The 11,196-nt window shown below is 49.4% G+C and overlaps 2 protein-coding genes across 3 annotated transcripts in view; both read right to left on the bottom strand.

Annotated features, from left to right (window-relative positions):
• C7H8orf89 (chromosome 7 C8orf89 homolog) overlaps nt 1-2,016 on the bottom strand; it is a 38,244-nt gene extending 36,228 nt beyond the window's left edge. The window contains exon 1 of one of the 2 annotated variants that reach the window (XM_088799368.1): nt 1,204-2,016. In XM_088799368.1, coding sequence (XP_088655494.1) covers nt 1,204-1,370 — 167 coding nt within the window. In that variant the 5' untranslated portion in view covers nt 1,371-2,016. The remainder of the gene's footprint in view (nt 1-1,203) is intronic. The other variant, XM_074318935.2, reaches the window with a different exon arrangement.
• Nucleotides 2,017-6,785: 4,769 nt separating this feature from the next.
• On the bottom strand, nt 6,786-10,074 carry RPL7 (ribosomal protein L7). The gene is made up of 7 exons (XM_019725936.3): nt 9,934-10,074; nt 9,052-9,157; nt 8,609-8,775; nt 7,919-8,056; nt 7,689-7,798; nt 7,174-7,383; nt 6,786-6,855 (listed from the first exon to the last, which is right to left on the bottom strand). Exons 1-6 carry the CDS (start codon nt 9,945-9,947, stop codon nt 7,175-7,177), a joined length of 744 nt encoding a protein of 247 aa, XP_019581495.1. The 5' UTR covers nt 9,948-10,074; the 3' UTR covers nt 6,786-6,855; nt 7,174.
• Between the last annotated feature and the right edge of the window lie 1,122 nt (nt 10,075-11,196).

Below are 11,196 nucleotides of genomic sequence, written 5' to 3'. Positions count from 1 at the left end.
TTGAACTGTTCCATGTGTAAGAATGTTCACTGTTGTGTTGTTTGTAATAAGCAAAAACTGGAAGCAATCCTAATACAGAATGGTTACATAAATTATGATACATGCATACCACATCATACTTCTGTATGATACATCCATGAAATATTCAATGCAGACCTAAGTAAACTGATATGAAAGGTATTTGCCATAGCTTACGTGCAAAAGGCAATTTCTCAAAGGAATCCACATATGATTCCATTGACGATTAAAAAACACAAATGAAAAAAGAATGGAAGGATAAACACCAACTCAACTCTAAGACGTGTTCGAAAGTAGAGTAGAAAGAGGGCTTTCACCTCAAGCTCCACTTCTGGGCTGTTTGAATGGGAAATACTAAGGTATTATAATGTAATTTCCCAAATGTAAGAACTTAGAATAGGAAATGTCAGAAATACTTTTGAAGAAATGCCATTGTAACTGGAGATTGAACTCACCCTTAGCAATGCAGATAAAAAGTCAATAAAGATGAAGAACGGGGATTCTTGTGACTTGGAGGGCAATACCCTGAAAATGGTTGTAAAAGTGCATTTGGATAGAGAAAGGCTCCACTTTTCATGTCTGTGACCCTACAAAGTTTGCGGGGGAAACGACGGGCACAGTAGAACAGATTCCTGCACGACACAAATCTTTTCTGGTATTTTTAACCTCTCGTGAAAACAGTAATAAACACACAAATCATAGGCAAATCATAAATGGAACAAAGCAAAATTGGCCATGAAAACGGGGCCAGACCTATCTAAGCAACACGCTCAGCGGCCGGAGTCCTGCTCCATCCACACGGCTGGGTGCAAGTGTGGGGGAAAGTAAACCCGTTCTCGTGTCTCTTCAGCTGAAACCCTGGAGGGTTGCCGGGCGCACCTGTAGGGGTGCGTCCCCTGGAGGGAGGGACGTGGGCGCTGGCCTGTACCTGAACGGCAGGAGTGCGGGAAGCGGGAGATCTGGCGAGGGGTCCTCCCCCGGGCTCACTACCATCTATCTGTCCCTGCCCCGACCCAAACCCGCAGCTTGAGTGCGTTCGTCATTCCCGGCCTCCCCGCCAGGTCCCCGCCAAGTGCACGAGAACCCTTGGAGAGACCCATGTGCCCAGCCAGGTGTTTCCCCTTCTCGGGAGGGGGCCTGGCCTCCCTTCCAGCCCCGCGCCCTGAGGCCGCTGCCCGCACTCACTGTCCCCGCAGCTCCGCGGTGGAAGGGAGGGGCTTCCTCGTGTGCCCAGGCCGGGGCGGTGGCGCCCAGGTCTGCGCCTCGGGCAGCAGGGTCAGCGGGGGCAGCGAGCGGCACGGGAACCTGGGGCGGCCGGGCGCCGGGCAGAGCCCCCGCCCCAGGCCGGCCATGGGGCAGCGCGGTCCGCGGTGGCGGCGGGGCAGGGCGGCCGGCCGCGCGCTCCTGCCAGCGCCGCTCCCGGGGTGAACATGCTCCGCTGCCAGCAGCCCGGCGACACTCGGGGGTCCGTGAGCCCGCCGGGCCGGGCCCACAGCGGCGCGCGCCCCACCCGCCCGACGCGCACCGGTTGCCAGGAGCCTGGAGCGTCCGGCTGCCCTGCGCGCTGTCGCGGGCCGCCGCAGCCCCAGGCAAGGGCCGACCGTTAGGGGGCAGAGCCAGGGTGGTGCTGGAGCGGCGAGGAGGTGCCCCCGCTCTGCAGGACTAAGTCAGCCACCGCTCGAGGTGCCGCCGCCTTCGGGGTCACAGCACAGGGGTGGGAAGAGGGTGCGGAAACAAGGCCAGTGAACAGGAGTCATTGGTGACGTAAGCTCTGCGGCGGGACAGGAAAGGTCACAGGGTGGGTAGTTGGACGAGGCTGGCGACCTGCAGTTCTCTGGGTTGCATTTTTTAAGATTCAAACTATCCAGGGTCTCCTGAGCACTGAGGAGTCTGGACCTTTCCAACAGCCCAGCAATACCTGACTAGTCCAGTCTGGGTAAGTGGCAGTCACCCCAACCCCTCCCAGGTCGGAAGGGATTCGTGTTCTAGGCCTCCTTTGTCTAGGTTCTCTGGTGAGAGATTAGATAGATGTGTCCCCTCCGGAGCTGGGACGCCCAGCACGTCTTCCACGGCAGTACCTCAGCATCTGTCTGTCCTCTTGCTGACCTGTATTCTAAACCCTCTTCCTTCCTTTCTTGACCCGACGGAAGGGCGGCCAAGTTTAGCTCGGTTAGCTCGGGTAATATGGTTTCAGATCCCACAAAACTCCTGAAACCACTCTCAAGTTCACTTCTGTTTTCATTAAGCTGGATACTAACCTTTCCTTTGGTTAAGAAAACCAGCTTCAAGTTAAACTTGGAACCTAATACTAGCCCTACCACGTACTGAGTTGTGTGACCCTGGGGAAGGCAAGTTAACTCATCTGAAAATTGGGATAGTGGTGCCCTTACCTGAATGAATGGGCTGAGCATTTTAAAACCACATGGACAACTTCAAGGGGAAAGTCTAGGACCATCCCAAAACCAAGGAAGAATTCAGTTCTGGGGCTGCTCCAGTGAGGAACCGCTCGCTGACCTAGGACTGTGGATGAAGTGGGCACTGCGCTCAATGCACCACAGGCCCAACGTTTGCTAAACGGTCTGCTTTGCAGTCTGGCTGCCACGTCCTCCAGGCCATCACACCCCCACTGACAGCTCCTGCTGTGCTGTCTCCTTTGTGAACCTCCCCAACCCTCACAGCAGGCACTATCTCCTATATTTCCCTAATATGCTGTTCTATTTTCATGTACTACTTATCCCTGCGTAAGTCTGACTCATCCAGAGTAAAAGTGTATATATATATATGAATCTCCATAAACCCACATTCCAGCCCCTACTCCCCTCACCATTTCCCATCCCAACACTCAAGGACTGCAATGAATCAACAACTGGAGATACAAAATTTTAAGTGGCTACTACCCTTTAAGAGGCTGGATTCAAAGCAGCAAAGGGCGTGCAATGCAGCAGGCGCTGTCCTAACTGCTGGAATAGCAAAGGCAAAGACTCAAACCTTACGGGGGTTTGAGTACACACACTCCATTCTTGAGTGGTTGGGAAAAGCAACAGACAAGTAAAGGAAAAAGCACTTCAGATCGTGAGAGATGCCATGAGAACAAGGTGATGTGATGTGATGTGTCGGAGACCCCTTGTTCCAGAATGATACAGCCCATGTATACACACCTGAGGGCTGAGTGTTCCAGATGCAAGAGTACAGGCACCAAGACCCTACATTAGAAGCTGGTCATTACTGAGGAACAAGAAAAAACGACTGCTGGGAGCCACAAGTTAAAAGATCAAAGAATGACCCTCCCTCCCAAATATTTCCCTGTCCTAATTCCTGGAACCTGTGAATATCCTACCTTATGTAAGGACGGCAGATGTACTTACGGAATTTGAGATGGGGAGATTTATCCTGGACCAGTGTAATCACAGGGTCCTTGTAAGAGGGAAGGGAAGAGGGAGGGTCAGAGCCAGACAGATGGAAAGATGGAAGCAGAGACTGCACATTGCAAATGAAGGGGCAAGCCAAGAAATGCAAGCAGCTTCTGGAAACTGGAAAAAGCGAGGAAACTGAGTCTCCCCCAGATCCTTCAGAAGGCAGGCAGGCCTGTTGACACCTTGATTTAGCCCAGGGAAGCCGATTTTGAACTTCTGATCTCCAAAACTGTTACAATAAATGTGTTTTAAGTCACCTAAGTTTGCTGATTTGTTACAGCAATAGGAAGCATACCTAAGGCCTGCCATAACATACCTCGATACTGTAGGACCAGGTCCAGACCACTGCAACAGCCAGTACCACAATAAAGCAAGTCCTAACCTTTTTGCTGGTGGAGGGTCTTGCCTTCAATTTATAAAAAAAGTAACATCTGTGAAGCACAGTAAAGCGAAGCGCAATAAAACAAGGTATGGCTGTGTGTTACATGTCAGGAACGGCATGATAAAAGGCTGGCCTTAGACGGCTTACTACCCAAGAGAAGGGAAACACGTATGAGAGCAGTGTTTCGGCTGGTTTGGTACCAAATCTGTAAAGACTGCGGGATCAGAATGTTGTCAATCTTTTGCAAGAGCCTATCACATCCCAGACATCACTGCAGCGCTTTAAAATCCTATGAAGTTAGGTATGACCGTTTCCCGCCATTTCCTGGTTAGGGAAGTTTAAACAATGTATTAAGCTACTACATGGAGGCTGTACGTGACCCCGAGCAGTTCGGCAGAGCTGGCACTCTCTATCCAGCCCACCAGAGGAACCTTTGAAGATATACAAATGGTTACGAGCTCATATTGCTGAAGGCCCTTAATGCGACAGGTCCCCTTACGAAGACAGCTAGGGGAAGACTGAGAAAGCTGGCATACTATGAAGGGTACAAATGGAAATGTACACGTGAGGTGACTTTGCACAAGTACAACTTACTGAGTGGCCCACTTTCAGAAAGTAGGTGGGTTAGCCTTCCAGTAGACAGTCCCTTGTAGAAGGGACTTTTAAGAGGTTGGCTTTCTAAGTAAAATCGGGTATTAACCTGCATTGAAATAGGTTGTAACTGTTCACAAATTCATGTTCATACCTATTTAGTCTTTACAATTCTGGGTGAAGGCAGGCGATCCCACTTTAGGTACCAGGAAACTGAGAGCTGAAATTGTCACCTGAACGCATGTTTTCTATTTATCCCCCCTCTGCAAATTCCCTAGGTTACTTAATTCTGAAGCAAGTGCCTCCGACTTCTCTAGGGCAATCCTAGATGTCTGCAATTCCTTCCCACTCCCCAACTCTCAGACATGTCACCATCTGGTTCTCTAGCCCCTCTTGGAAAGTCATTTACATAGACAGTTGAATTTACAGAACTGAAAACAGGAATGTGTCTGCACAGGACAGATACAGTCAATCTACTATCCATTTCTTTATCCCAGAAATACTGGCAGAATTTCCTACCCCTGCCAGCTTTAAACGCTGTGCTCCTTTGGTGACATGTCAATGTTCGTGGACCCTAACTTATCGCTACCAATAATGGGTGTTTGGGGGTAGGGGCACATGGGAAGTAGTGTGGGGTAGAACCCCATTAGCCATGGGTTTGATTTCCTTAATTTCAGTTACCCACATCAACCACAGTCCAAAAATATTTTATGAAAATTCCAGAAATAAACATTCATGTTTTCAAATGCACAGCATTCTGAATAACGTGAACTCCCACGCCCGGCCTGGGAGGCAACCGTCCCTTTGTCTGGTGTCTCCATGCTGTATACACTCCCTGCTCATTAGTCACTTGTCTTCTAGGTCCTGTATCACAGTGCCTGTGTTCAAGTAACCCTTATTTTTAATGCCATATTCACATAACTTATTACACTAATAAGTTTTAATTCCTGTTAATCTCTGTGCCTCACTTGTAAATTAAACTTTATTGTAGGTATGTATATACAGGAGAAAACAGTATATATAGGGTTTGGTACTATCCAGTTTTCAGGCATCCACTGAGGGTCTTGGAACATATCCCCCATGGATAAGGGGGGGTGGGGCTACTGTTCCCCTCAATTTCGCTGTGAACCTAAAACCTCACACATATAGAGTACCACTTCTGTTACTATCCCCATTGCTTCTCCCCCATCCACCCGTACCTGGGTAAACAATATGCCACCTGTACTTGGTTGCAATGCGATTTTCTTTCTTCGGGGCCACTTCTACCTTTCAGAATACTGGATGAGCAAAGGTTTACTGCTCCATCTACTGAAGCAGTAAAACATAACTTCAAAACTTACACTCTTCGACTCCACCTAGAGATTAATGTACAATTTTTTGTTCATTGATCAAACTGTTTGTTTACTAAGACACTAAATTTCTTGTAAAACAGGGTTGATACCCTGAGTTTATAAACGAAAGGACATTCATTAATTTCTCTCCAGAATTCAGACCCTAAATTCACTAATCCAGAGAAGTAGCTTCAAAGACCAAAGAATTTAAAGAAATTTCTTAAATATATTTGTCTAGCAACTTCCAAATACTAAAAAGTACTGACTCTGGCGCAACAGTATCAAGAGAATTAGACAGGGCATCCTTTTCACACACATCAGCGAGGACTACAAATGTTTTCCCTTCTATTCTTCGTGCTGCATGGTACACCCTACGCTTAAAACTTTCAGTTCACTAGTCTAGGTGAGGTGATACATAAAACATACAGGAATGTTACTTATAAAATTCTCAAACTTTCTATTTAAAGTTTTTGCTCACTAGTTTCATTAGGAGCGCTCCGGGTACGCCAAAGTAACTTGCATCAATGGGTACAAATTTCATTCCTTCCTTCATAACATGCAATTATTAAAACTTACCTAAGTAAGGACACGAGATACAAGAAAAAGAACGTAAAAATGGAATGCAAAAAGAAAACAACGTTTATGTGGTCTTTTACAGGCAAGCCAAAGCCTGTGAAAACGGCATTTCAGCAACAGAATTTTTATTTGTAAACTGCTTTTAACCACCTTACCTATAAAGCATGCACAAAGGCTGTGAAATAGCCTTTCATAGAATACACCCATTTGCGCTAACGCAAAGGCACAAATCAAAAGTGAAAAATAAATGGAATCTAAAAAAGAATAAATGAATGAACTAATCAGAAAAAACATTTCTCTTTTGTATGGAAAGGTCCTTAAATAAACCCAAGGAATGTTTTTCCAAGATACAACTGAACCCTAGTTTTGCATTCAATAGCTGTGGACTTGGCTTAATTTTAGCACACGCCACGATTTTCCGTAAGAGTCAAGGGACAGCAGCGGCAGGCTAACAGAAGTCACCAAGACAACACATTTCAATTTGAAAACAGTCGCTGTTTATTTTATTAACTGACTGGATTACAAAAATACCCATGGTAGATACCTGAAAAGAAAAAAAATAAACCCGTTAAAGAAACTACCTTAATAGCTAAGAATTAATATACATCAGGATTATAAGAAAAATACCAATTCAGTTTCCAAGTAGGAAAAAACCCGGCCTTTCCTCCCTCCATAAACATCTTCAAAAGGAGTAACAAGCCAACCATAGTAATGTAAGATGGCTGATTTTTTCCCACACTAAAAATATCGATTAGAACTCAACCAAACCCTTATTGAAATGTAGTGGGAGAAGCATTCGCGATTCCGACTTACACTCCAGTATTACTGAGCAGTAAAGTACTCTCCAGGTGTAGCTGCTCACCTTAGTTCATCCTTCTAATCAGCCTGTTGATCTGGTCTTCTCTGTTGCCAGCATCTCCCCCTTCTACAAAGTGGGTGGTCTTTTTCTTCATTCCACCTCGTGGGGAAGACAATTTGAAGGGCCACAGGAAGTTGTTTGCTTCTTTGAAGCGTTTGCCAACAGTGTAGATCTCATGAATCAGATCCTCCATGCAGATGATGCCATATTTACCTGAACATTTTAAGGTTCTTTGATTAGAATTGTTCATTTGTTGTTGTTAACTTTTTGAAAGATTACTGAATTTTAAGGCATTCCACAAGCACAATTATAGGATGGAACATACAAGTAAATAGTGTAAAGAGGGAAACGCATGGTTAAGATTAGGTTGAAGCCAATAAAATCATACCTTACAGTTTCCAGACTTAAGCATTGCAGGGAATATGTGAAGGTTCACAAGTAAGAAATGTAGGGCCACAAGAGGTCAGAAAATACCAACTTTGTCTAGTATCAAACTTTCCCCCAAGTAAGCAACCTACCAAGAGAGCGAGCAATCAATGTGTTATCTGTCAGGGCAATTCGCTGTTTGTTGATTTTGCCATAACCACGCTTGTAGATCAATTCATTTACTGATTTCAGGTTTGGGTACCTGAAATATGAAACACAAATAAATGTAAGTGAACAAAGATCTACAGGTGTCAAAACACCTAAAATTCACCTTGCTAACGCAGTCACTTTGCCAAGAGAAAAATCGAAAGGACAGACTTACCCCCACGCAATGTACGGCTCCACAATCCTCAGCATGTTAATGGAAGCCTTGTTGAGCTTGACAAAGGTGCCATTGAAAATCTGGCGAAGGCGAAGCAGCTGCAGCACCTTCCGGACCTTTGGGCTCACGCCATTGATGCTGCCGGGAAAAGACCAACACATTTACTGGGTTTTAGTCACAACTGTCATTAACGGAGAACAGGAAACTCACCTTTATAACTTCGGACAACACAAGCCCCACTGAAATAGACAGGAACCCTCTCGCGTTACTTAGACCACTGGTGGCTTTCCGGTAGGCAGCTAACCTTTGCTGTCACCTGTCCCAACTTGCCACCTCCTCCATCCAGTAAACTGTCTTTGGACACATACTGTGGACGTTTCAAACTTCCCCCGAGCCTTTTACCACTTCCTTGTTTTGTACACACCTTTGCTACAGCACGTTTGCGGCTACCTTTTACCTCCTGCTGAGGTTCAGCTCCAGGACACCAAACTCATGTGCTCCGTGAGAGAACGGACAGCAGCTCCGGGCACAGGGCGTGCAACTAAACTATTAAAAAATAACCCCCTCTCGCTCAGACTATCCCCACAATATCTTTATTCCCGTGTTTAGGGACCCAGGCCCCACAAGTAATGTTTAGCTTGGCTGGGACCACACAGCTTTCCCTTTAAAACCAGTAAAAACTGGACTTACCCTCGGATCCTGATGACAAATGCCAATTTGGGTTCCGCGGGGACGTAGAAGTTGCCGGCTTTTCTTGCCATCCTCGCCATGCGAATCTCAGTCCTGTACATCTGCCTGTATTCTTTGTGGTAGTGCTTCGCTTTTTCATAGATAAGCTTCCTTCTCGCCTTTCGAAGCTGAAAAACAACCGTTCAGTGACTCATCTGATTTGTCGCTCCCCAACCTCAGTTCGTGAAAAGAAAAACCACCTTCCCCGGAATCTTTCTTGCCTGGTGTCCATTAACATCCCAGAAGGCAGGGGCCACCTTCATTGGAGATGCCACTGTCCAGAGCTAACCCGCCTCCCCGGCACAACAGGGGAGGTAATCACGGCCTCCTGAGAACACCCTCCTCGTTTTGGGTCCCAAAGCCACTTTCTGACATGGCGAGGGCCTTACAAAAAGCGTCCTTACCATCTTCTGGGCAAACTTCTTTCTCAGGCGCTTGATCTTCAGCTCGGCGAAATTCCTCCGCTTCTTCTTCAGCGTTTCTGGCACGGCAGGGACCTTCTTCTTCTCTCTGACATTAGCAAACAGGGACAGCGCATCAAGCTCGCTGCCCGACGTGTCTCCCGCTCGGGACTGAGCCCACTTGCTCACGTGACAGAACCACTGTCACGGAGTCTACACACTTGCATCTTTCACGGGTCTGACGTGCCACGGCGCTAAGTCGCAGACCTTAGGGACTCTCTGTGCCAACAATCACTTTCAACAGCAGTCACCGCGCTGACAGACGCACGTCTCATCCACGACCAGGCCCGGCCTCCCTCAAAACCAGCCCCAGCGAAGTGAACAAAATGCACAGACGGAGACCGCTACGAGACACTGAACCCCAGACTCTTAACGAGGGCTTAGGGTCCCCCCCCACGCCCCCAAAAAACCCAACTCAAAAAAACCCCGACCACCCTGCTTCAGGCCTCAAGCTCCACATGCTAAAAGCAAAGGGCTGACGGCACTTACTCTCCAGCCAGGTACCAGCCAAGAACGAACCCAATTCAGAGGTTCTGCGCCTCCCTCAAAAGACAGCGGACCGGACAACCGACCGGGCCCGTACACATGAAGCTCTCACACCGCTCCCCATTCCCAGTAACTCCGAAACCTCCGCCCCAAGGCCGCCTGCATCCCATGTTAGCCTGCGGCCCCCACCAGTGCCGCAGAGAGGGGCCGCAGAGCAGCATAAACACACAGGTAAGTGGGAAAAGGTACAGGCTACAGTCAGATCCAAAGAGCGTGAGGCTAAAGGTCTCTGGTTTAGAGGATGGAAGAGGATTCTCAACAGAACGAGGAGCAACTTACTCTGCAACCTCCATGGTACCGGCCGGGGGAAAAAAAGAGGAAGTCGGCGCATGCGCACTGTTCACTTAAAGACGGCGAGAGGGAAGCCCCACGATTCATTGGTGTCCCAGGATACGCCAGAAAAGAACTCAGAACTGAGAACTCACCTTGCAGACTCAACGTTAAGAAGTGCCTGATTCAGCCTTAGGATCAAGTTTCTGGCAAAATGTGTATGGGAAACATGCGTGCACTGATTAAACTTTAATCAATATGACGAGAGCAAAGAGTGCTGACAGCTTGACTACTCGGGGTCCTAGTGCTTAGGTTGAGTAGACCGGGTACGGATCGAATTCCACCCAGTTCTGTAGGCAAATGACACGCCGCGGGGGTGCGAACTACAAATCCCGGCATGCACCAGCTTCATTGCCCGCCCGGCGGGAGGGCAACGCTTGCCTGGGACTGGAAGCAAACGACGCGGTGGTGATTCCAGCCACGAAAAAGGAGAGCCTTTTAGCCCACGTTACAAAGAGCCTCCTGCGACTCTAAGTCGCTCCCGAGATGCGGCTTTGACCACTTTTTCGGCTCTCTGCCAACCCCAGTCACCGACTCCCGCACCCCCACTGCCGCGCTGCCGAGGTCCTTTCGTCCCTCCACCCTGAAGGGCTGTCCTTCGCAGCGCCTGACTACAGAGCGGGCCGTCCAGAGTCCCCCGGTTAATCAAAGTGGAGAGACGGGGACGAGCGAGGATCGGACGGCGGGAGGAGGATGGTCGGGGCACTCCCGACCTCCGCGCCTGGCAGGCGGAGGTCGGGACACCCCACGGCAGGGGGCGTGAGCCGCGAAGGGAGGTGCGACGAGGATGGAGGCTGCGGCCACGGCCATGTGAGAGGGGCTGCCCGGCCGCGGTTCCGCGGACGGCGGGCGGGCTGGGGGCTGGGCCGGGGGCGGGGTGCGCCCGGGGGCGGGGAGGGCCGAGCGGAGGGAGGGCCGATGCCGCCGCTGGCTCTTCCCGGTCGCGGGTTATATAGCGAGGAGCGTGGATCCCGCTCAGAAGCGGCCAGGAGCGCCCCGACCTGCAAGTGGTGCTTCGCTGCGGAGCCCGGTGCCCGAGTGACAGCCGCGGGGAGTGCAGGGCAGGGCGACCCGAGACCGCGGGGGCGGCTACAAGCTGTGGGGCAGCGCTCGCCTGCGCGGAGCGAGTCGCCTGTGCTGGCGCTGCCGGTGCCCCGCACCCCACTCTCCCACCCTCTCGCAACTTGGGTCAAGTTGACAACTCCCGTCGCC

This window comes from Rhinolophus sinicus, chromosome 7 (genome assembly GCF_057876585.1).
Source record: "Rhinolophus sinicus isolate RSI-liver-muscle chromosome 7, RSI-T2T, whole genome shotgun sequence".
NCBI lineage: Eukaryota > Metazoa > Chordata > Mammalia > Chiroptera > Rhinolophidae > Rhinolophus > Rhinolophus sinicus.
Note: the sequence above shows the minus strand (reverse complement) of the source record. Positions and strands in the feature narration are given on the sequence as shown.

Excerpts from the sequence above, each read along its gene's own strand:
- RPL7 (XM_019725936.3), bottom strand. Across the intron at positions 8,776-9,051 it reads AGAAGTTTGCCCAGAAGATG|CTTCGAAAGGCGAGAAGGAA; the intron begins GTAAGGACGCTT and ends GTTGTTTTTCAG. Across the intron at positions 8,057-8,608 it reads TTTGTCATCAGGATCCGAGG|CATCAATGGCGTGAGCCCAA; the intron begins GTAAGTCCAGTT and ends TTTTCCCGGCAG.